The 26,385-nt window shown below is 41.9% G+C and overlaps 1 protein-coding gene across 1 annotated transcript; it reads right to left on the bottom strand.

Moving 5' to 3' along the window:
* Window positions 1-5,886: 5,886 nt before the first annotated feature.
* On the bottom strand, window positions 5,887-25,774 carry MMAA (metabolism of cobalamin associated A). Its single transcript, XM_040626344.1, has 7 exons — window positions 25,737-25,774; window positions 16,833-17,336; window positions 14,325-14,447; window positions 10,948-11,118; window positions 8,467-8,552; window positions 7,291-7,440; window positions 5,887-6,250 (listed from the first exon to the last, which is right to left on the bottom strand). Exons 2-7 carry the CDS (start codon window positions 17,275-17,277, stop codon window positions 5,963-5,965), a joined length of 1,263 nt encoding a protein of 420 aa, XP_040482278.1. The 5' UTR covers window positions 17,278-17,336; window positions 25,737-25,774; the 3' UTR covers window positions 5,887-5,962.
* Window positions 25,775-26,385: the final 611 nt, after the last annotated feature.

The following is a 26,385-nucleotide window of genomic DNA, read 5'->3' as shown; positions in this document are numbered from 1 at the left end:
ATATGCAGAGGGGAAGAAAAGAAGAGACGAGACATGGAGAATCATAGCACCATTTATGTCCCTGAATAGCTTACTGAAGCCCTACCCTTCTCCATGTACGATTGGATGAGCCAATAAATAACTCTTTTTGCCCAAACTAGTAGGTTTCTCTTATTTCTGGCTAAGAATCCTGGCTAATATAAAAGCTGATATTAAGTTTTCTTTTGGTTTGGTTTTTAATGTCTAAAAAATTATCTTCAAACATTAGCAGAAAAGTCTACTGGAAAAAATACCTTGAGGCACCAGTTTCCAAAAGAGCAAAATCTAAGATAGTAGGTTACAGAAGAAAGGCCTTAAAGATCAAACACTGAGCATGATCTTACCATCTGGATTAATGTACAAATCCACCCTATACTACAGAGGTATCCTAAATGAAGGTAATACCTGTCAGGAAACTATCTTACAGGAAGTATGAAATGAAGTTCGTAAAGTGCCTTAAGCAACTTGGAAAATAGTATTTTTATAACCGAATGTATATGTCACATTAGGAACAATAAATCCAGATAAATTTCTTAATATTCTTATTGCTCAATTTCTTTTTCTATAAAATGGGGGTAATAACACCTCTCTGGAGGGGTTGTTGACAGAATTAGCAATCATATATGTGTGAAGCTGGAAGATCACGACTCAACCTAAGCTTGATCTGCCAGGAAAGGAGAGACTGCCAACTACTCAGGAGTTTTTGCAGGAGTTGATAGACATTTTGAAAAGGGAACTTGTGAGGGGGAAACTGTCTGCAGAGAGTATGTGCCTAAGTCCCGGGGGAGGAGACAGGAGAGCTAAGTACAATGAGAAATGGTATGGCAATTCGTCCCGACCCCAGCCCCCAGGAGCAGCCTCTAGGAGGAGAGGCAAGGATCCTAGTCTCTGGAAACACAGGTCTATTTTGGAAACTTAAGAGTATCACAACTGGGGAACATCTAAGCAAGGCGGCCTTCTCCTACCGGCACAGCAGCAACTAAAATAGTGGAAGCCCAACAGAAGCCTGGGAGGAGCACGCTGCCCCCAAGGGCATGAGCTTGTTTGTAGATCAGTGAGGAACCCCTGGGACTTCCAAAAATACGTGAGAAGAGGACTTCTCAGGGGACTGAGATCCTGCATGATATGATGGAATCTCAAGTCAGCAAAATTTGAGTATAAAACCTAATATGATTTTATTCATAAGAGAAGGGAGTTAATCTTCGCAATAGTTGGGTTCTGTAAGTAACAAGATTTGGCATTTAAGTATGAGCCCGAGAAATGGCTTTATTGTCATCCTAAGCTATCTCTCTATGGACTCCTAACCACACCTCACGATTGGCTAGGCAAATGTTACAAAGCTTTGAGGATGAGGTCACTTGATTTCCTCTGTGTTAGTTGAAAACAACATTAATTGAGATTAAGCACTAAGCCTTGCTGTGAGTAAAATAGTTCACTGACTTCCATGTGCCCTCAACTCACTCCCATCAAGAAGCTGAGGTGGCTAAGCAAAGTGAATTGCCCTGGGCGCCTGGGTGGCTTAGTCGGTTGGGCATCTGCCTTTGGCTCAGGTCAAGATCCCAGGGTCCTGGGATCCAGTCCCACATCAGGCTCCTTGCTCAGCGGGGAGCCTTCTGCTCCCTCTGCCTGCCACTCCCCCTGCTTGTGCTCTCTCCCCCTCTCTCTCTGGCAAATAAATCAATAAAATCTTTTTTTTTTTAAAGATTTTATTTATTTGACAGAGAGAGACAGCCAGTGAGAGAGGGAACACAAGCAGGGGGAGTGGGAGAGGAAGAAGCAGGCTCCAGCGGAGCAGGGAGCCTGATGCAAGGCTCAATCCCAGGACTGGGATCACGCCCTGAGCCGAAGGCAGACACTTAACGACTTAGCCACCCAGGTGCCCCAAATCAATAAAATCTTAGAAAAAAATTGTAAATTGCCCCAAGGTTACCCTTTATGCATCAAATTTTCAGGTAAATATTAATATACTTTGACTCATATTAGCATCATCTACATTTCACAATATAAATTTTTTTCTGAAAAAAAATTCAGTATTTTATAACTGCTTTTGTGCTACTCTAGTATTTTGTCATCCAACCTACCGCTAATAACCAAAAAGGTGAACGTATATGAACCTCATGGAGAAGGAATGGTCACCAAGCATGCATGTCAAGTGGGTTAAAAGAAAGTCCATAAATTATAGTGGAAGGAAAGAAAAACAGGTTAAAGTCTCTTTTTGTTCTTTTTCAGGGAAAATTTTGCCTTGCTTAGCCTTTCCCTGGTTTTACCTGAGTAACGGGATGCTAACATTTAGCAAGTACCGGTCCCAGCCACCGTTCCAACACTCGACATGAGTTGTAGTGGTGCCCTAGATGTCCCCCTCAGAGGATGAGGGCTCGACTGCCCGAGGAGTTACCTGCAGTCTGGCTTAGGAAGCATTATGTTTATGAAGTCCCACATGGGATTCTCGGGCTTCAGGAGCAGCTGAGGGCCACCATCTGCAAAAATGTAGAAGTCATACACGCTGCTTCACTTCTCAAAGTCCTTGTACTTTACTAATCTTTAGCCATAGTGTCATGATTTCCACAATGGCAATCTACTGGGTGAGTGTAACGTTACAATTGTTTTCATTGATTTTTCTTTTTTTTCTCTTTTTTTAAAAAGATTTTATTTATTCATTTGAGAGACAGACAGACAGACAGCGAGAGAGGGAACACAAGCAGGGGGAGTGGGAGAAGAAGAAGCAGGCTCCCAGCAGAGAAGCCTGATGCGGGGCTCGATCCCAGAATGCCGGGATCACGCCCTGAGCTGAAGGCAGACGCTTAACGACTGCGCCACCCAGGCGCCCCAGATTTTTCCTCTTGCTCTTTTTTCTTTTCCATATTACCGGTTAAACTGCATAAAGACTGAGTATCACATGCAGTTGTTTGTTAGCTTTTGTCTTCAGTGTACACAGGAGCTACCAGAGCGACACGTGCTCAGGGCAGGAAGTAAACAGCCACATTAGGGAGTGATTATAAAGACAGAATTCCTTGCTAGGTTGTCTTGTGATAGGTAATGTTAACTGCAGCTCTAACTGTACAAGTAATTGTAGTCAATTTAATGAAGTTTGGTACTGTTTTAGCAAAATGTCTGTCAATTTTGGAGCTCTGTTTAGAACAGAGCACCTTTTTACCTACCTACAGAAATTAATGGTAATTATGCTTTTGACAAAGACAAAATCAACCAAGGAGGGTTTTTTTCAGAAAAGAATTATTCTTTTAAGATAGGGGGAAACTAACTCACTTAATCCTTAAAACAACCCTAAGACATTAAATATTTTACTATTTAAATATTTATTTAGCACTTACTACGTCCAGGTATGGTGTGTCTATTAACTAAAATAGTCCTTTCAACAACTCTGGGTGGATGCCATTGTCAACCCCATTTAGTAACGAGGAAACTGGGACACAGGGAGATTAAGCAGTTTGGCCAAACTCAAATTAAACTGACGCTAGTCTGTTTCATAGAACAACGAGCTGCTGCGAGTAGCCATGTATACTATTCCCAATACCCACCAATTACTGGGTGTTGGCATTTTTCCATACAGCCTCTCGTTTAATTATTCCGACAGCCCTGTAAAGTAGCTATTCTTACCCGAATTTTAAATATAAGGAAACAGATGCATAAAAAAAGAGAAAAAATCCTGCCCCAAATCATGTGGCTAGTTAGAACAGCTGAAATCTGACTACATACACCCAAGTCAACACCTATGATTTTGTCCAGGTCAAGGGTGTAGCGTGGCGGAATCACAGGTGGCACGGAAGGATGGCGTTGTCAAGCTTAACCAAAGGGAGCGTGTTTTTCTTTTTAAGGCCACAAACATTTTAGTCTACTATACAGCTTCCAGTTTAGCAAATGACAGAAATAAAGGTAAATGATATCTTGGAAATTGGTCTCTACATTAGAGCCAGTGGTACAATAACAACGTAAAGAGGACAAGGGGGGGGGTTTCTAATGCTTTTTACGACTATAACATTTAAAACTCAAACCGAGAAGAAATGTATAGCTAAGTGGAGGGCTAACAAAAGCCACCCTTCTGCCACCTTCTTCATAATGCTGCGTGCACATGCTTCAACGCTACGTACGCGGCGCCATGAATGACAGGTTTGCCATTCCTTGTAGTAGTTTACTAAGGGAAATTATGAAATTCTTTCTCTGGAAGATTCCAAAAACAGTTTTTCATCCGGTTTAATGGTTGTCCTTTCTGAAAGTAGGTGAATTGACTGGATAATCTTTTGGTTTCTCCTAGTCCTCATATAAGATGTAGGTATGCCACTAACACAAATCCTTTAAAAAAAAAAAAGTTAGGGGGGCACCTGGGTGGCTCAGTCAGTTAAACGTGTGCCTTCAGCTCAGGTCATGATCCCAGGGTCCTGGGATCGAGCCTTGCAGCAGGAAGCCTGCTTCTCCCTCTCCCTTTGCTGCTCTCAAGCTTGTGCTCGCTCTCTGTCAAATAAATAATTAAAATTAAAAATAAAGTTATGGAATGTTTGCTAAAATAATACTCAAGTAATTTACTTCCAGATAGGAGGGTAACAGGGAAAACTGACGTACTGTGTAAAATATTCTAAAGGATTCAGAATAGTATAGGTTTGAAATTTCTGGGAAGAAATTTTGTGCAATGAAGAAATTTTATGGTTAGAAATAATTTCATTCAAATGTACATACTTATAACTACCATCAAACAGTATAAATTATATTCAAAGAATTAACTACAGCAGGTATTTAAAGACAATCATAAAATACCGCAAGAGCATGATGGTAGTAACAAGACCATGAGAGAACATTCAGCGTACATATAAGACTTGTACAGCTTCAGGTGTTTGGAAGTAACACTAATAATAGCCAGCAGCCTCTGAGTATTTTGTACGCACCATCACGGTAGCAAAATGATTCTCCTGAGTTATCTCATTTCTCCTCACCAACCCCACAAAGTTAACGCGTCAATTCCCTTTTAGCAGGGAAGAAAGTGAAACTTAGAGGTAGGTTATTTGTCCAAACTTAAACAGCTAACGAGGGACTTGACTGATCTATGTTTAAAGTTTAAACCCACACAGTTCAACCCCAGAGCCCAACCCTTGTGACCTGCTTCCTCTGGAGAACAAAACTTGTTCCTCCTCTTCGGGAGTAAGGTAGATCTTTAAGATGCTAATATGAAGTCAAATGACCAAGGAGGAGGAGAGGCAAAAGGCGTTGATAATATTCAAACTGAAGAACCTTTGAATCATGGTGACCTCACTTGGGTCTTTTGAGGGTGTACTCCAACTCTTGGGGATTAATGGGCCACACTATTTGCAGCTGATTTCCCCCAGTTCCCTTTGGGCTCTCCTACCTATCACGGGGTGGGGGGGAGGGTCCACAAGTCTAGACAAGTAGACTAACTGTATTCACATCACTGCCCATGCCACTTGTTTTGTTACGTACATGGCCATTTCAGAAATTCCTAGCATTGTCTGCCACACTAAATATCAGTCGTGATTTTCAGCTCTTAGAAACCCATTGTGTATGATTCTGGCCTGCAGTAAGAATTCAGAAATGTGGCCCCTCTTGCTTACATTTTCTCTGGAAACTCAGAGCATACAGAATCACAGAAAACATTTCAAGGTACGTGAGCTTTTTCTGTTCTCTTCAGCTTTCTCTGCTTGTGACTGATGAGAAGGAACTATCCTGCCAGCTACCAGGCCAGGATGTAAGAACTGAAAGAAGTGGAAATCAGTAACATGTAACAGGTACCTTATAAATACCACCAAGGGCCTGACCTTTGCCAGTCATATCTAACATTCTTCGACTTCTCAAGCACGGTTCACAAACGAGGCCAAGGGCACCACAAAAGAATTACTGAAAATATAAGGATTCAAGTGATTTTTAATATTAAAATACTTTATGAAATTATATATAAAGTCATTGTATAGGATACATTTCCTTAGTCTCTGCTTTTAAAAGTTTTCAACAACACATCTGCTGCTAGTCCTGGCGACAGGGCCCCACTGAGAACCTTTTTTTCCAGAACAGGAATCTGTTCCTGGATGGTGGGATGGGTTCTGAAATGTTCTAACACGCCTTCCTGAATGAGATTCCACATCCAAACCTTCAGCTGCCTCTGCCGCTTGGCCGTCAGCTCCCCACTGGCGAGCATGAGGTCCCGGAACTCTTTCATTTTATCCCACATTTCAGTGATGCCCTCTCCGCTTCTGGCGGAGATACGAACTACCTATTGAAAAGGGAAGAACCAAAACCGTTTTACTTAAAATCATAGGAAACATCTTCATAAGGACTCTGACATTTGCCAACGAAGCCTTACAGTCTATGAAAACAGGGAAGTGAAAACGGAGACATTTTATCACTGTGTTGAAGTAAACTATACCCAGAAACAGACTAGAGTCAATCACTACGATTACTAACTACGTGCAGAAACAAGACACTGATAGCAGGTCAAAAGTTTTAGCCCAGAGGTTTATTTTGACTTAGGATTGCTCAGATGGTCTCCAGCGGCAGAGCGGATGAGCTGTGAGAGGGTCACGAGGATGAGAAGGGTAATGCTGGTTTCCCTGAGGCCTGAGTGCTAGGAAATGAAACTACGTTGAGAAAAGTCCCATTCCCTGTGTCAAACTTCCCTGATCCAGCAAGTGCCAAGAGCCGAACACCCAGGGTACCTGCATGGACCAGACGGCCCCACTCCCAGTGTAGACAATGTGACTGCAGGAGCCAGGGAGCGGGTGGTAACGGAGGTCATCGCTGCTCTCATTCGAGTGATTACAACTTACTCTTTAATATCAGACTGTCCTCTTGCACAGAAAGCTGCCCACATCAATATCAGCGTACCATTTATTACAGAACGTGGCTTTTTTTCTCCTTACTGAAAATAGCACCCAACAAGCATAATGGGAAAGGAAGTGATCACATCAAAAGTTTCTTCTCTCCTACTCAAACTCTAAAATAGAGAATCAAATCACTAATTGCGCCATAATCTTAAGAAAGGTTCCTTTCAGAATGGATTTGCTATCACTTCCAAATGGCTCTAGTCAAGCATTAAGCAATCGAATCTATCCTCTCGCATCTAGTTTTTGACATCTCGTGGTTGAAGGATTATATTTAAAATCATGACTACCCACTCTGCCTTTGTCATAATTTTTAAAATTGTGATCTCACATCCAAGCAAAGATTGATTATATGTCTAGCTTGGGACTCGCATCCTCTCTCCTAATGCGCGGCCACTCAGGGTGAGAAATGCAGAACAGAGCGCAAGCTGACCTTTGGTCTCCAGACTTGTGAGCGTTTGCGGAGTAACTTCAGTGCGCTCACATACTCTGCCTGCATCTTTCGAGCTGGCACGATCAAGTCTCCGTCAGATTTCGTTACAGCCACCAGGTCTGCCACCTCAATTATACCTCTTTTGATACCCTGATGTGAAAAAGACAGCGATGCATCAGAAATACTTCATTCAATTATAGCAAAAACCGGGACACCAGTCAATGCTAAGACCTGGAGAGTCAACACGCTTCATTGACGTTTCCTCTGCATCCTCCCAGCCCTGGGTACCAGGAACCGCAATTACTCAGCAGAAATTATTCACAAAGCACCAGCTGTTGGGATTATGGAAGTCATCTATAAGATCTCTTCCAAATTTAGAGACTAGCATGAGAAGACGCATTCACAGTTAGAGGAAGTACATCATCAAGGCACAGCGTGAATGAGTGGCGGGACGCAATTCCGGCTGTCTCAGGATGGATTCTGCGTCTCACGAGCTAATGCTGCCGGATGCAAAACCACTCACCATTAAGTACTGAAAGAGAAAAAACACCTATCGCGAACATCTGCATTTCCAGAAACAAAATCTTTGAAGTTTTTCTTAAGGTTTATATTTTTTTTTCCAATTTGCATTTGAGGAAAAATAACCTGATAGCTAAAAATGCCCCAATCTTGGTACTACAAACCACCACACCACAGTGGTCTCTCTTGGCCGGAGATGTCCATGAACTCTGTTCACTCCCATGTGGCAGATGGAAAAATCTAAGTTGTATGATTAGCTCAAGGTCATAAATACTACTACTATAAGTTGGGAAAAAACAGACAATGTGCCTTTGACTCAGGTATTTTAGCCAATATCAGTGCTATTTCTTTTTTTTTTTTCCAGATTTTATTTATTTATTTGAGAGAGAGAGAGAGTGCATACTAGTGGAGGGAGGAGCAGAGTGAGAGGGAGAAGCAGGCTCCCCACTGAGCAGGAGCCCAATGTGGGGCTCGATCCCAGGACCCTGAGATCATGACCTGAGCTGAAGGCAGATGCTTTCCTGACTGAGCCACCCGGGTGCCCCCGAATGCCATTTCTTTTACCTACATTAATAGCAACTTAATTTGCAGAAACACTGGAAATTTGTACTTTCAGAGATGTATACCTTGTGTATACACAAAAGTCAACATACTCACCTGCAATTCATCTCCTCCTGCTGGTGGCAGCAGTAAAACCAACATGTCGACCATATCCGCAACGGCAAACTCCGCCTGGCCCACACCTGAAATTGGAAAGCACGACTGTACACTAAAATACTCATAGTGATTAGACCTTCTCAACCACCTTGACCTCCATTTCCTCCACTCGCACCCATAATCACACGAGCAAGCTGGTCCCACTGGAAACACCCCACCTCTGAAGAACCTATTAAATGCACTGCCGTGCCTACGAGCACACCTGTGACCCTCCCCGCCTCTCTCCCTCGCTTGTTCCCAGTAGCCTTCGTGTTGGCTAAATGGAGACGTCCATTCTCTCCTCCCCCTCGCAGCTCTTTCTTGGCTTCCCTTTCATCAGTGAGCAGCTTGAACAGTGTGGGGTTCTAACCCTAGGCCACGCCTGTCAAGACTTTCAGCTTTCCGGCCTTGTCAGCCTCCTACGAGCCCTGCAACCCCCCACCCAGGCAGCAGTCCGACGATCCGTGTTCCCTCTTCTGTAAGCACACTGGAGAAATGCCGCAGGAACAGGCACCACCGCAGGGTCATGGTGTCTCCCATCCGCTGCCCGCCCCGCACCGCCCGGTTAAAGCAATGTCCCCAAGCACGCTCAGTCAGCTACTTCCCATTCCTCGCAGGGGCTACTACAAACATTCACTGTGCCGTCATCTCCCTCAGGATGATGCCCATGGCGCCTACTCGGCAGGGAAATAAAGGCGAGGGCTCCCTCGGCGTCTCCCTCGCCCCCTCCACAGGTGAGCAGGTCCGAACACCAGCCCTGCTCACCGCCTCCTCTCCAGCCGCAGCGTAAGAAGTACTGCTGAGGATTCGCCTCTCTCTCCCTCCCACTTCCTCCGGGCCCTCGCTCTGCCTCACGTTTGACCTCTCCTTAGTCTACCGGCTCCCGTCCTTCAGCACCTCATAGAATTGTGCTCATGTCTTTCTCATCTGAAAACTAGAAAAACCAAGGAAAAAATAAGACAAAAACTCACAACCTCCTCCAATTGTCACCATATGTCTCACTTTCTCTTTATAGCTAAATGTCTAGGAAAAAAATCAATGTATGCTCATTTGTCTTCACTTCATTACTTCACATTAATTTCAATCCACTTAAATCTGACTTCCATATCACACGCTCCACTGAAACTCCTCTCAAGATTCTGTCCTTCGGTGGGGTGTCCATTCCATATTTACTCTTCCCCCTTTCCTTACCCCAGTGTTGTTAGGAGCACTGATGTACCAGGTGAAAGCCCACAGTCACCAGACCCAATTTCCGCCAGAGATGATTAATGAGGAAAGCAAAATTCACCAGATGGGGTTTCCAGGAAAATTCTTTAAAGAGGGCTAATCCAGCCAGGAGGTACACCTCTTCTGCTTACCCCACTCCCCTCCTTCCTTACCCTCCCTCTTCCCTCCTCCTCCTGCCTGGAATGTGGATGTGATGGTTAGAGCTTCAACAGCCGTCTTTTAACCAAGAGCAACCCTGGGGATGGAAACTAAGTACTAAGAATGGAGAGCGGACACAGAAGCCTGGGACACTGAGGGCACTGTGGAACCACCAGGCCTGCTCGGGACTGCCTGCCTCTGGGCTTCTGTTTACAAATAAATAAACCACTTTCTGTTTGAGTCACAGTTATTTCGAGTCTCTGGGACAAGCAGTCAAATGCACCTTACAGCCAATGCACTTGGTTTTTACAGTCCTCTTCTCCCTTGATTCTCCTACTACCACACAGGCAACTCTTCCTCCATCCAACTCCATGGTGGCGTTTCTGGTCTCCAGCCCCATCTCTCTTCCCCCCATGCGTCCCCAAACTCTATGCGCTAAGTATCCTGAGCAAACCGCGGTTCTGTAAATGGGCCATATCCTCTCACTCTCTTTATTTAACTCCAATTCCTCCTTCAACACCGAGCTCAACTGTCACCTCCTCCTGGAAGTCTTCCCTGATCCCTCAAACCTCAGTCAGGTTGTGTCACAAACATTTATCACTCAGTAACAGTAGATTGTCTTGCCGCAAGCCTGTGAATTTCTTGGGGTTTCTGTTTCAGTATTTTCATTGTGTATAACTATGTACTAGGGATATAAAGATTAAATAAAATATGGCCCTGTATTAAAGAGGTACCCAACTACATGAATTTTCTTAGCGAGTATTACAGACATGTGAAATGTGCTTACACACAACAGGTGTTAAGTTAATGTGTTGTTTCCAATGCTTACAGTTCTCCTCTGGCATTTACAACATACCACTCCTGTATAACAGTTCTCCAGATACATGGCTTTTCTTTAAAGGTCAGGATTAGAGCCTGTATTTTCATATCTCCTATAGAACCCGAGATATCTTGTATTTAATTATACCTTTAGTAAACATATACTGAATGAACAAAATGATACTAGTTGTCACTCATCTTCATTTAGCATTCGTTACAATCGTACTTTATTGTTATGAAATAGAAAATCACACTCACCTACGGTTTCAACAAGAATGATGTCATATCCCCCTCCTTCACACAACAGAATAGCTTCATTTGTGGTCCTTGTCACACCTCCTAAAGTACCGCTGGTAGGAGATGGCCTGATGTACGCATTCATATCTCTTGATAACTCTATCATTCGGGTTTTGTCACCTAAGAGTGACCCTAAAACACAGAGTTACATTTTCTAATCATGAAACACCTATAAGGGCCAATTATCAATCAGCTAATTCCCAAGTGAAGTGCTTTACGACATTTCTGCCCAAATCTCAAAATTATTTCATATGATTGAGCTCTAGTGCGACACAGTGTGTATGATGCCAAATTGATCCTTTTAACATTTCAAGCCCCTCAAAATGTATAATGGCTTTCCACTGACTAGAGGTTCAAATCCAGATTCTTCAGCCTAGCACTAAAGGCCCTCAGAATGTAGCCCTACCTTACCTGTCCAATTTCAGCTTCCACTAGTCCCCAAATGAATCTTCCATGCCAGCCAGGATGGTTTCTTTACCGTCATCTTAACATTGTTGTCTTTATGGTTTTCCGCTGGGGATGAGTTTGCCCCCAGAGGAAATCTGCCAATATCTAGAGAGATTTTTCCTTGTCACAACTGGGGGTAGGATGCTACTGGCATCTGGTGGGTAGAGGCCAAGGACACTGCTAAGCATCCTTCAATGTCAGGAAGCTGCCCAGAACAAAGAGTGTCATATGAGCCAAGGTTGAGAAACTCTGCTTTAAGAGAAGTTCCTGGGGCGCCTGGGTGGCTCAGTCGTTAAGGATCTGCCTTTGCCCAGGTCATGATCCCAGCGTTCTGGAATTGAGCCGGCATCAGGCTCCCTGCTCAGCGGGAAGCCTGCTTCTCCCTCTCCCTCTGCCCCGGCTTGTGTTCCCTCTCTCACTGCCTCTCTCTCTGTCAAATAAATAAATAAAATCTTTAAAAAAAAAAAAAAAGAAGTTCCTTGCCCATGGAACCATGTCTTACATATTCTATAATGAGTGCTTATTCACAGTAGGCAATTAATAAATTTTTTAAAAAGATCTTATTTATTCATTTGAGAGAAAGAACATGAGCAGGGGGGAGGGGCAGAGGGAGAAGCAGACTCCCCTGTTGAGCAGGGAGCCCAACGCAGGGCTGGATCCCAGGACCCCAAGATCATGACCTGAGCAGAAGGTAGACACTTAACTGACTGAGCCACCCGAGCACCCTGTCATTTAATTTAATACCTACGGAATAGAACTAGTGATGTTCCAGGGCTTACTGCAGTAGTTTGGCAAATATCACTACTTGCAAATTCTAGAAGACTAAAAGCCCTGGAACTATTGAAATTACCTCAAACTTTAACTTTCCTTTAGCCATATAACAACATTTGAAGGTGTAGTACTATTCTAATCCGAATTTTAATTTTCCCTCTGCCTAAGAGCACACTTTTCCACATAAAGTTGATGCTAAACATTGAGAAGTTCCGTAAAGATATGATCTTTTCCCTCATGATTCCAGTTTAGAGTTCTTATAGGTTCTAATTCTAGAGCAGACACCTACCACGTATCCCAACTACCTTATTTACTGCACACAAAACTTTTTTCTAAAGTAATTTTCGGCATGACATCATCTCTGTGTAAGTCAACAATCTGCCAAAGCTGTACTTTAAATTATTATCCTATAGATCTTCACACACTGAACTAAACATTATGAAATCACTCTCCCATCTCACTGTCCTAGCCAGTGAGCCCCAAACTGTCCGCTGTAGATCCTTAGAGAGGTCTCCAAGCTACTGCAGGGGGTCTGTGAATCCGAAGCACAAGGACCGACTATAGGCCGAAAAAGTAATGCTTCTTAACTTTCGCATCATGCTGTTTTTCAAATGTATGGTACTGTAGCAATAATAAAGTAGAAATGGACACTTACAGTGTCCTGTTAATCCACACGTATTTTTTTCTTTCAAAGCATATATACATATATATAATTTTTTTTTTACCTGAGGAAGGGGCCTTTGTTTTTAGTTTAAGAATTAAGAACCACATGGCTTTGCAACTTTAATCAGGCTATCTTGTCACTGTATCTGCCATTACTATCTCATTCTTTTGCTATTGCAAGTATTCTAGAATATTACGAAGGTAAGAGAAAAAAATTCTTCTCACCTGTATGAAAATGAGAGCCACTATAAAAAAATTCTTTGTTCAAGTCCTTACTTTTAACAAAGAAAGTTCTTAGAATGTAAATAATACATTGACCTGGCTTTAATCTTGAAGCTTGTGAGTATAATTTTATTTTATGGTTAATATTTTTATTATTGTGAATCAAAAACTGTGCCTGTTCTCAGCTAAAATTCTCAACGGGTGGTAATAGGAATTGTCCACCTCTCTATTGACCTAAAGCCCTTGAAATATGATTATATCATCTCTATTTTTTTTAGCATGAAACTCACAGTATGCAAACCAAACACTTCCACAAAGTGCCCTGTATTTTCCCCTCACAACACACATTACATTGTAATGGCCTGTGCTTACATGTCTGTTTCCCTCATTAGACATAAAGCTCCATAAGGCCAAGAGGACTGTGTCTCAGTCACCATTACAAGACGCAGTGCCTTCCTTGTACAATGCCTCGCCTATAGCAGACATTCAAATACTCGTTAAATGCATGACTGTAACGTGAGAGGGGTAAGGGAAGAAAAAACTTTACTGAGTATTTATATGGTATGCTTTATGTTCTCCTTAAATAACTCATTGGGGAAACGAAGTTTATTCATTTTCTCTCTCATGAGCTGCAAATTAAACTTGGAGTCACCGTGTGCCCTCAAACCAGTAAGTAGTTGCTGAGCCCGAGATGTGACACACCACACTAAGGGCTGTAGGGGGAACAGCCATATATTACATGGTCCCTCTAAGAGCCTTCTGTTTCACTGAACATGTACTATGAACAGGTGACAAGTTCTAAAGAGGAATAAGATTTTCTTTTAAGCTTAAGAGATTTACAACAATAAGAAGCAGCGAATGAGGAGATGGACCCATTTTCTGAACTGCGTAGGGGCTGACACAGCCAGGAAAAAAACAACAGGAGGGAAGAGGGCCTAGTGTCAGCTGTGACAGACAAAAAGCAGAAATCTGCTTTTGATTTTCTTCAGCTTCTGGCACCCATTTTCCTAGTTTTCTAAGTACCCATGCTCCTCCTGGGCTACCCACAAACTAAGGAGCCCAAGGCCCCAAGCTACCTCCCTCAATCTCCACCTTGCCCCCCAAACTCCCTTCTTCCAGGGACATCAAACTCAGTGAGAGGTTAGAAGTCACTGGACTGTGCAGATTCCCATTAAATTATAAGAGAGCCCTACGACCCCTGCTCTGCAATTAAAAAAAAAATCAGCAATACTCACCACCGCTGGTACAAGAAGAAGGGTCCACAGCTAGCACAGATAATTTGTGCCCTCTCTCAGTAAGCATTTTTCCAAAATACTCTATAAAGGTTGATTTTCCAGCACCAGGGGGCCCAGACAATCCTACAGTAGAAAGAGACCTTCTAATTTAATGAAAGAAATGAGATCAGCACTATGATGAGTTCTATTCAAATATTAGATTACCTTCTATTTCTCTTAATGTATTAAAACCATCATTAATATATTTTAATTTTTCCTAAAGTAAATGAAAAACGATTTATTTATCTAGTTCCTGAGTGTAGGGATATAGGAAAACAATTCTGAGTTCTGTATGTTCTCCGAATTCACTTCGTAAACTTACAAAATATGATCTGCCTTTTTACTATAATATAGATCTTTCTGGACAGACTTCATTGCCTATGTTGTTAATGTGCTGGATTTCCACATCTGCCCACCTCTCATCATGATCAGTAATCACTCCACCTACTCCAATGCTGGACACTTGGTCTTCCCATTGGAAAGACAACTCACTACTCTAGAAATTCCCAGTGACTGAGAAAATAATTTTCTATTTATGAAAGATAATTTTTCTCATTTTACCCGGAACTCAAAATATATAATTTAAATTGAATCCTGAAAAAATTAGTTTGTCTTAAGAAAGGCAGAAAATCCCCCTGCTTGGAGAGTTCACAGAGCATGGCAGGTAAGAGCACATGCTCTGGAGCCAGGTGGCTGGTTCTGGTTCTAGCTCTGCTTCTTACGAGCTGTGCAATCCCGGTGAAGTTACTTAACCATTCTGTACCCGAGTATACTCTGCAATAAAATGCCCATGATAGCACCGATCTCTTCAGGTTGTTGTAACAACTAGATGAGCTGATATTTGCAATATTTAAAACAGCACAAGGCATAAAGTATGTAAAACTTAAGCATTTAATTGTAATTACATCAAAAAATATGCATTGGTCATACGGAATGCTTGGCTCCTTACTGTAACTTTCGGGGCAGGTCTCTGTCTTAAACATCTATATGGGTGCTGAAAAAACATTTGTTACTTGTAGTTATGATGGCAATAAAACAGCTACAATAAAGACACAGGTTTATCTGGCTAAGTAAGACCAAGCTGAAAGAACCAGAATAGCAATGAAAATTTGTGAGTTATTAGTGAGTGTGAGTTGCTGGTTAACTCCGTATATTTCTGGGATGTTTTCTCTTCAAACATCCTTTGGGTGTAATAAGGAAACACTGTCATAACTGGAATTTCTCTCTGGGAGTCTGCCATCTTGTCTGTCTACAATACATAAAGATTATTAACAGTCAATGCAGTACTCTCAGAATGAGAGCTCCTTCAGTAAAGGCCAGAATAGGATGTGTGAACAATGCAGACCAGTACCAATATCGGTTGGTAAACTCTTTTTGAAATAATCTTTAAAGATTCATACCCTGTTACTATAACATTAGAAGGTTTTAATCCCATACCATCAATAAACTGAGATATAAGTCTAATACAATGCCAGTGAATTTACTCAATCCTCACAAAATTTCTGCATCATTTGTCCATCATTTCAAGTTCTTTTTAGTGGGAAAGTTGGTTAGAATCATCTACTTTGCTGTCATGAAAAGCTCTCACTCCACCCAAACATATCTAAATTGTTTAAAAATGCACAATTAAAAAAATATAACAAGCTTATTTTCAATTACAGAACCTAGTCAATTATTCAAGATACTGAATACTTTCGGGGCGCCTGGGTGGCTCAGTCGTTAAGCGTCTGCCTTTGGCTCAGGGCGTGATCCCGGCATTCTGGGATCGAGCCCCATATCAGGCTCCTCTGCTGGAAGCCTGCTTCTTCGTCTCCCACTCCCCCTGCTTGTGTTCCCTCTCTCTCTGGCAGTCTCTCTCTGTCAAATAAATAAATAAAATCTTAAAAAAAAAAAGAAATTGAACAATTCCTATTGTTCAATTTATTCAAGAAATAGATAGCAAATGAATATGGTCTCTGCTTTAAAACACATTTTGGTATTGAGATGGCTGTGCTTAGAGCCAAGCAACTCCCAGAAACTCTAACAAAAAGTACCTGAAAGAAGGGAGACTTGCCCCAGAAAGACTAATGAAATTCCTAAGAAGTAGAATTTTGAAATGTGATAAGGATAATTATCTTTGATATAAATACAAAAATAAGGCATTCACTTCAGACTATCAAGCAGAAGGGCTAGTTCTTCATATGCATATCCTTTTCTGGAAGCCACAGATTCTTGCCAAAATAGAAATCTTATATTATTCTCTTAAAATACAGAGCCTTAGTTCAAATGACCACAACACTTTTTCCCCCCAACATAACAAGACCAATATCTGCAAAAAAAAGGGGGGGGGCATTTAAAATCCAGCCCAAAATTCTGAAAAGAAAAAAAGAATTCCCATTAGATTACAAACTATTTAGACTTATTTTAAAACAGAGAAAATTTAGAAAAATATTTACTGAATAGACTGAAAGGAAAAAAAAAAAGACTGACCCACTCGAAATGCTAGTGGTTTTCCTTTATTTATTTGTTCTTGTTCTCTGTGGTAGACTAATACTTTCTGAAGAAGCACCTGGGCTAACTCTTTTTTCCTCTTGTGGGTGGATTCTACAAGAGTTATGGCCTCTGCTAAGCAGGCCCTGTGCCCTTGGATTAAACCACTATAAATTTTATCCACAAATCTCTGTTCTTTATCAGAAAGTTCTTCTGAGTGTTCCTTTAAGGTTGTTTGTACACATAACTTTCTCTTTAAACCATTTGACAGCAGCATCCATTTTGTACAATGGAGTCCAAGAGAATTGAATGGTCGAGCACAAGGGATTCCCGATCCGAGATGAGTACTTGAGTGAAAGATGAAGTGGTAACGACGGAAAGGTGTTCTTAAAAGGCCTTTTAGGAAATGCTGGTGAGAATGTTGCAGTAGCATGGGAATATTCATTTTGTTTGTAACTGCAGAAAACACTGGATGTTTTTTGGCTCAATGTGATTTGTGACTCCCTAGAAGAAAGAAAAAAGTATTTTTGCCAGTTCAATATACAATTAAGATACTGAAGTTAGTAAAACTGCAAGCTTAGTGTTTTCCCTATATTCTAAAACACACATAATCAGGCTTCTTGGCAGGAAAACTGCGTGAAAGTTTCTTACCAAACCTAAGAAAGAAGATTCCCCCCCTTTGCCTACAGTTAATATTCAGAGTAGCCCAAATGATGGATTATTGCTCTACTGTAAAATAGAATGTACATTAAAAGTTTCTTCTAAACAAAAAATAAATACACACAAAAAAACCCCTGTTAGGGCAGAAATTTTATGTCATGCTTATTTTCTTCTGTCTACAGCTTATAATTTCCTCGGATCAAATAGACCCTATTTTGAGGCTCATTAAAAAGGTTAAAAAAAATTTCCTCTGATGCCTTTTATTCTTTCTCTATCAAAAAAAAATGTGATTAGTAGTGTAGGCACTTGAGGCATAAGTTTAGATAAGTGTATGTATTCAATGGGCTCACCCGGGAACATAGATATATGCAAAGAATGGCCTAACATAAGCACACCATCACCACCACCAGCACCACCCCGGGCCTTCATGTGAAATGAACTGTGAGGTTTGTATGCTAACTGGATCAGTGTATTTCCAAGCAGGACCCAAACCGCCTAGTGCTTACTAAAAATGCATATTCCCAGCCCCACACATCAGCATCTCTGAGGGTAAGTAAGCACACTGAAGTCTGAACTACTACGGAATTAGACGAGGATGCTTCACTTAGATTTACTGATACTCTCCATTTCGAACTGTATTCAGCAATGAAAGCTGGCAAGGTACATGGAGAGTCAGGAAAGAACAGAGGTTCTGAGCCACGGCCACTTTGAGTCTCTGCCGCGTCAGCTATCGTGATATTGGCCACTCTGGGCCTCAGCATCCTCCTGGGTCAAGAGAACAGGTAAAGAGAACAGGATTGCTGTGAGAATGAATTCGGTTAATTCATGTCAACAGCCTCATGTAAAAAGCCTGGAACAGTGCCTAGCATACAGTAAGAGCTCAATAATCTTTAGCTTTCATTATTATTATACCAATTTATAAAACATTAGTAAAAATTAGGTCATAGACCTAGGTGGCAAACTAAAATTTACGTACAAATGATACATACGGCCTACCAAATTTGGGTTTATGATTATTTGAAAATTTTGGTTTTCAACGACCTCATAGCAGCATGAAATAAATTATCTTATTGCTCCAAAGTACTTCTCTAAATTGTATTTCAAGGCCAACCAGCATGAAATTAATTTTACTAAATAACATTCTAATAGGAAAAAGAAGACATATTTTAAGTTTTTTATTTTTAGAACTATAACTGCTCATCATTTTTCTATTTTTGGGCGTTATGGACAGGGGGGGCATAATGACGTCTATTTTGACAAAATGAGTCTTATTCTGAAAGACAACTTACGGAAAACCACGTAAAAATGGTTCTAAAAAGACAATTTAAAACATCCACCACCACCCTTCCCACAAGCAGACAAAAAGACATTTAAAACAACACAGTTCAGAGGGGCTCTACTTTGGCAGCTCTCTTTAAGCACCTTCTCGACAACGCCACTGCCGCTACGACAGACTGGAAGCTCCCGGGAAGCACCGCGTTTCTACTCAACCACGCACTATTTTCTGAGCGTATCCTGCTCTTCAGGTGCCATGCTAGGTTTAAGAATAACAGTGATGACAGTGTTACTGTTGGTGATGACAATGACATTTTACTGTGTTCCAGTCATGCTACTATGACCTTCTGTATCCGTTTCCTAGGGCTGCTGTGACAAATTACCACTAACTGGGTGGCTTGAAACAACAAATTTATTCCCTCGCTGTTCTGGAGGCTGGAAGGCAGAAATGCCAGCGTCGGCAGGCCTGCTCTCCCTCTGAAGGCTCTGAGGGAAGACTCTTCCCTGTCCCTCCTCACTCCTGGGGGCTCCTGCGGCTCCATGGCTCCCGGCTGCCCAGCTTCAGTCTCTGCCTCTGGCTTCACATGCTCTCTTTTCCTGGTGTCTCTCCTCTGTGTGGCGATCTGTCACTGAACTGGATCCACTCAGATAATCCAAGATGATCTCATCTCCAGATCTTTAACTCAGGGGCGCCTGGGCGGCTCAGTCGGTTAAGCATCTGACTCTTGGTTTCAGCTCAGGTCATGATCTCAGGGTCGGGAGATGGAGCCGCAAGTCAGGCTCCACCCTGGACGTGAAGCCTGCTTAAGATTCTCCCTCCCCTTCCGACCCTGCCCCCCCCCCAACCGCTCACACACTGTGTCTCTTAAAAAAGAAAAAAAAGAAGATCTGTAACTTAATGGCATCTGTCATCTGCAAAAACCCCTTTTTCCAAATACAAGTCACATTCACAAGTTCCAGGGATTAGGACATGGGTGTATCTTTTTGAAGGCCACCATTCAATCCACTACACCTTCTTAGGTGGACCGACTGTCTCATTATATTACCCTAAATGACATAATCCCAGCACTTCAAAAGCCCACGGAATAATAAACAGCATGTCCAAAAAAACCACAAAGTGCTGTGGGAACAGACAAAATTATAGAAACTAACTCTCCTTGGGGAGTAGAAGGTTCAAGTCATGGAGGGGTCAATGTCAGGGCTGGGTCTGAAAGGATTAAAAACAACAACAACGACTGGAGAAGGCAGGCCTTCCAGGCTGAGGATTTAAATGTACAGAGTCACAGCTGGAGCTTGGTCTCTTCCCTGCTGTATCAAAGGTTGAGCAATTCAGTGAGACAGAAACCTGGTGTATACATGGAACTAGTTACAACTAGTTATGAAGCTGGACCAGGATAAACCTGACGCTCCTTGTTGGCAGTGGAGAAATGACAGAGATCTTTACAGAGATTAAGGACATAATCAACTTGGGTTTTTAGGGAGATAACACCAGGAGCAGTGGTGAGAACTCAAGAGGAATCAGACCCTGCTAACGCAAAGGCCAGTTTAGGAAACCCTAGAAAAGACCCAAAAGAGATGATGAGGACCTGGACTTAGACAAGGCATTAAGGAAAGAGAAGTCAGATTCAAGACCCCGTTGTCCACATTAGAACCCTCAAAGCTCACGATGGAGGCTGGCACGTGGCAATTATTGAAAAAACAAACCAAAAAAGGCTGCTGAGCTGAACCTATTTCATTTCCCATCTGCTTGTCAATCAAGAGTTTATAAACCATTTTCAAATACTTCATCTCACTTTACTCTCCCAGATAATTCTATGATCACATTTATTATTATTAATTATTATTTATTCTCATTTAACAAGGGAAGGGAAGCAAGAGTTAGTTAGGTGACTAATGTCATACCAATGGGAGGGCCAGGACCCAAACCCAGGTCTTTTGACTCTCTATGGCATTTTTTCTTAGTAAATTACTTTAGGATCAAGGAGAAGTCCTTTGGCTAAAAGGTAAAGAGATATTAGTAACCGTGCCCCTCCCAAAGCAAGTAAAAAGCATTTTCAAAAAGTATGCAGAGGGGCGCCTGGCTGGCTCAGTAGGTTAGGCATCTGACTCTTGGTTTCCACTGAGGTCATGATCTCATGGGTCATGATATCAAGCTCAGTGGGGAGTCTGCTTGAGATGCTCTCTGTCCCTCCCCTCTCTCTAAAAGAAACAAATAAACCTTTTAAAATAAAAAAAAAAATGTGTACAGTGATAGGGACGGCATTGGGAAGAGCCAAAAAACAGAGAAAGAGGAAATGCTGATGATACAGAACATTCTTACTACCAAACCTCGTCCTATCCAGGAGAGATGCTGTCTATATAGTCTAAGAAAAACTTCTAACTATCTAAAACATGCCCTTTAAGTTACAAATCTTACCATGACTACTTCTTGTTACCCAACAAAGCTATGATCAAAAAGGAGCAAAGTAATATGTTGAGAGAGAAAGAGAGAGAAACAGATTATAAAGCATTCATTCTACAAATATTTGACCATTTACCATATGTCATGCAATAGTCTAGCACTGGTGATACAACAATGATCAAAACAGAACAAAGTTCTTGCCCTCATAAAGCTAACATTCTAGTAAGGGAAGACAGACTATAGATGTATAAATAAGGAGGCCAGTGTGGCTAGACGTGAATAAGCAAGAGGGAAAGTGTAAGAGTGAAGGCCAAGAGGGGGTCAGATATACGGCCATAGATATGACTGGAAGAACTTTGACTTTGAATGAGAAGGGAAGCAGTAGGACAAAGGAGAACCTGACTTTACTTCTGTTCTAAAAGGATCTGATGGGGATGCAAGAACAGAAATGGGAAGACCAGCTAAGAGATTATTGCAATAGTGCACATGAGAACTGATGAGGACGTGGACCATGTAGGGATAGTGTTAAATCAGGTTCTGGATGAATTCTAAAGGACCTGCTAATAAATGAGATGTGGGATGGAAGAGAAGGGAGCAGTCAAGGATTCAGCACAGGTTTTACCCTGAATCACGGTAAAGATGGAGGTGCCCTTTAATGAGCTGGGGAAGACTCAGGAGGTCAAGTTTCAGGTAAGATCAGGCATGTTCCAGTTCCGATACATTAAGTTTGAGATGTGTACCAAATATCCAGGTGGGATCCTGAGTGGGCAGTTGCATTACAGTATAAGGGAGAGGTCAGAACTTACCTCTAAATTTGAGAATCATTAAGTATTTAGGTGTTACTTAAATCCATGAGACCAAATGAGATTAGCACAAGAGTGGCTGGAGATAAAGAGGCGTTATACCATTTTTCATAAAATTTTACACACACACACACAGAAATACATATGTTAACTGTGTCTATAGATAAATGGTATTCCAGCACTTATATGCTGTTTTATGGCTAATCATATTTTTCTGTTGTAGGCAGAATAATGCCCCCCGCCCAAGATGTCCATGTCTTAATGCAAGAAACCTGTGACTATGTTACGTTAAATGGCAAAGGGAAATTAAATTTGCAGACAGAATTAAGGCTGCTAATCAGCTGGCCTTAAGATAAAATAATTATCCTGGATTATCCAGGTGGACCCAATATAACACCAAAGTCCTTTAGAGAAAGAGAGAGGGGAAGAGCAAAATGATGTCATGTGAGGAGGACTCAGCCCACCCTTACTGAACCTCTAGGATGGAATAAAGGGCTACCCGTGCCTTAATTTAAGCCCAGCAAAACCCATGTCAAACTTCTGACCTACAGAACTGTAAGATGATAACTTTGTGTTGTTTTAAGGCATTAAGTTTGTGGTTATTTGTTATAGCAGCAAAAGAAAACTAATACAGTTGCTATGGTAAAAAAATCTTTTTTAAAGATAAAACAGAATATGTATACTCTTAGTAAGAAATGTGTAATAACTACTCATGATTTAATTTTTACCTTTGTATCTAATCTGTAACTTCCTTCTTTCTGCATTGAGACTTCTTCATAATGTAAGACTCAAACTTGATGAGTCCTTAATTTAAACAGTTACTATGACCATCAGCATTGCATTCAATATGTATTTATGTCAATTTCTAAATTAAACATAAAATTAGCATATATACTTTAAAACCTAGCAAAAAAGAATTCTGTACAAGGTGAAAAAAGTGGTAATTATGTTTTAGCTATGCTTCTATGCACATTCTGTCAGAATCATCACGGTAAGATATGAAGTTCCATAGTACTCTGAAATAATGTGATACAGATGGGCTAGTAACCATTTTGAGCATGATAGCTTTAAAGAAAAAGTCTATAATAAAAATTAGGTGTCTAGAACGCTTATCTTCTACTTTTTTGCCTGAAGAAGTCCTACTCAGTTCAAATATTACCTCTTCTAGGACACATATTCCCCCCCTTTCCCAGGCAGTCAACTGTTCCATCTGCAAAGCTCCACAGCCTTTTATTCACTTGTTTTCTCATGTATCTATTTACAGATCTTGCTCCACCAATTCTCACCCCTCAGCCCAGCCAATGATCTTCCCAGAGAAGAGACAATGTCTTAGTCTTAGCTTTCTCAGAATCCAGCACAGTGTCAGGCATATGGTAACCTGTTAAATTTTTTTAAGGTTCATGAGGGAATTCTTTATGTTGATCTAATATACTAGAAAGGAAAGTTTGAGTAACATCCTTAATCTGTGTGATCTGAGAATCTTTACTAAAAACCTTCTACCTTCTACGTTCCCTGTTTTGAATCAAGGCAACTTTGGCATCTAACTAATGTTCCTAAACAGAAAGATAAGTTTGTAAGGAATCAAAACTCAGTAACAAGAGCTTTACTAGATGAAAGTACGTCCACTTATAATGCAAGCAAAAAATATTCCCTAAATAAATGAGATGAATAAAAATTGTCCTTCTTTCTTTAATCATCTCACAAATTCCTCTTCAGCCTTCAAGAATCAACTCAAGTCTCTCCTCCAGAAACAGTACTCCACTCCCCCTTTCCATGCCCTTTCTATTGTCACTCCTCTCTTGTCATCATGTACAGGTCACATCCCTCTATTATAATGCTGGTCACATTGTTTTAAGTTGTTAGTCCTGCCTAGACTATGAGTTATCTTTGTACCCACAGCACAGTTTATTGCTCACAGAATAAATTAACATATACAACAGTTGTGTATGGGTCAATAACTCCATTATGGGGATTATTCAACTAATCAATGTTTGAAACACACGTTTTTCTAGATTTTACAGTAAATATATATTTATCTTAAGGACTTTCTTTTTAAAGTCTTACTTCAATATATGGATGTTTTCCTTCATTAAAAATTTGCTCAGCAGCAGCCAGTCAAGATAATTTTGTCTTGAAATTGATCCAATGAATATTCTCAATTTCAATAACTACTCTGGCAAGAAAAAGCACATAGGATTTCCAAAATCAATACATTAGGTCAGTGCCTGCAGCACAGCAGGTTCATACACGCAGTGCAGTGTTACACCATGTGTTTCCATTTCTCAATGCTAATCATTTTTGATTTGAAGATAAGTTGTCAGATGCCATTAATCTGTTTGCCATCTCCCACATGCCCCACAGAGGGGTTTACCTTATCCTTTTCCAATAATCTCAGGAAATTTTGGTACAGCAGAATGACTTTTTATACAAGCAACCTTTAAATAGGTCATTGTTATGTAAGAGTAACACCAATACATCTTGAACTCATGCAGGGGATATTGATAGTCTAAGGTTCTCTATCCACTTTACCTTTTATCACTTTTTCAGTTAAGACTCAGATTTCTCAATTTCCACTTTTAGGTTTCAATCTGTTTAGGAAATCTCTATTTTTCTAAATTTCATCACTGTTAAACACTTTCATTCATTCCCACTGCTACCACTGAGTTTCAAATCCAAACTGGTCTTAGGGAGCCCAGTGTATGATCTGCATATGAAGGACCCACATGCCCACATGGCAACAGTCAGCGAAGGCGCAGATGTTTCAAGCACTCACCAGCCCTTTCCATGCCAAATACAGGTTTTCTTGACAGCTTCAAATACCTTAAGTTGAGATTTACATTTCTTATGGTTATATAACTTTTCATGTTTGTTTTGGCTCTAATAGAATATAGCCCTTAAAATAACTGAGTTATTCCCTTTTTAAAATTCTTATTACTTTGAACACAAAACGTTAAGTGTTTACCGATAAAAGAGTATTTTGGACATTGCAGATGACCCCAAAATGATTAAGAATCTGCACAGGCCTTCGGGACACTTGGTTTTCTACTAACTTGGAAAAGCTTTAGTAATCTTTGTTTTCCAGAGTGTATGTATTAGGGCACAGCTCTTAAGAAAGGTAATAAAATAAGTAATTTTATGCCATTTTTGCTTAGGTGGTCTTTCATTTGCTAATGAGAAATATAAATGACTTGAATACAGGACGTCTGCTGGAAAGGACTTAGCCCACGCCTCTCGAGTATTTGACAAAGCCTAGATACTCTTTGTGACTTTTAGTTTGAACCCTACTTTTATATCCTGGATTTTATTCCATAAAAGAGGAGTTCTAATTTCACTCTTGGGAAGTACCTAGCTACAATGGACTATCGTGTCTTCCTCAGATCCATTCTCTGGTTAACCATTCGCCAGGTTTGGCAGCAGCAAGGGACCAGCAACTTTACCAAAACCTTACTGTGGCACAACAGTAAGTAAGCTCACAACCTGCCTAAAATGATGTAAATGTTAAAACACTGCTTACAGAGCATTTCCTTTTTAAGGAAAAAAACGACGAAACTTCCCTCTAAACCCATTTTGCCGACGCCTGCCTGTCAGCACATATCCCTCATTCCCAGTATCACCCAGTTCAATAATACTCTCCTTTCCTTCCCCCACCCCAAATCCTCCAGGGGGCGCCCCCGACGCCGGGGTGGGACCCTCTTCCCCGGCATCCCGAGGCGGGAGCCCATCCCCGGCTCCGGACGGCGCGCGCAACCTCCACCCCACACTCACCCGCCCGGTCGCCAGGGAAGTGGCGCCCCGCCCCGCCCCGCCCCTTCCGCCGGACAGGGTTCGCCCCGCCCCGCCCCGCGCTGGCCGCGGCGCGCAGGCGCAGGGCCCACTGCCGGGAGCGAGAAGCCCTCGGGAGACCGGGGACCTGTCGGAGGCGCGGGGCGGGGCTAGGGCCCCGGCGGACGTGGTCGCGGAATTCCGGCGCGTGTGGGGGACGCGTGTGCGTGAAGGCCTGCGGGCCTGCGTCGGGGAGGGAAGTCGGCGGGGTGCCGGAAAGCTGCCGGGAAGTGAAGCGGGAGAAGGTTGTTTACGGCTTTCGGGTAGCTCTTCTCCAGGTCCGTATTCGGTTGTACCCCGCCAGAGCTCGAGGGTAACATTCATAGCCTCCCGGCCTTGGCGTGGTGAGAAGTCCGGGAGACGGAGCCGGAGCGCGATCCCCAAGTGCACACCCCTTTCTTCTGATCCCAGAAGCTGCAAGTGTGGGGTAGAGGGCGAGACGTGGGACGTTTGACAAACTGGCAGCTGCAGGAGGCACCAAAACTCCGCAAAGCAATTTCCAGCCGATTGGAATAAATGCTCCGCCGAAGTAGAGCTCAGGTGTTTAAGCCTTGGCACAGGTTTTTTTCTCTTGAAAGTTACCATTCGTAGT

The sequence above is a fragment of the Ursus maritimus genome, unplaced genomic scaffold (genome assembly GCF_017311325.1).
Source record: "Ursus maritimus isolate PB19 unplaced genomic scaffold, ASM1731132v1 scaffold_11, whole genome shotgun sequence".
Taxonomy (NCBI): domain Eukaryota; kingdom Metazoa; phylum Chordata; class Mammalia; order Carnivora; family Ursidae; genus Ursus; species Ursus maritimus.
This window is presented reverse-complemented; position numbering and strand designations above follow the sequence as displayed.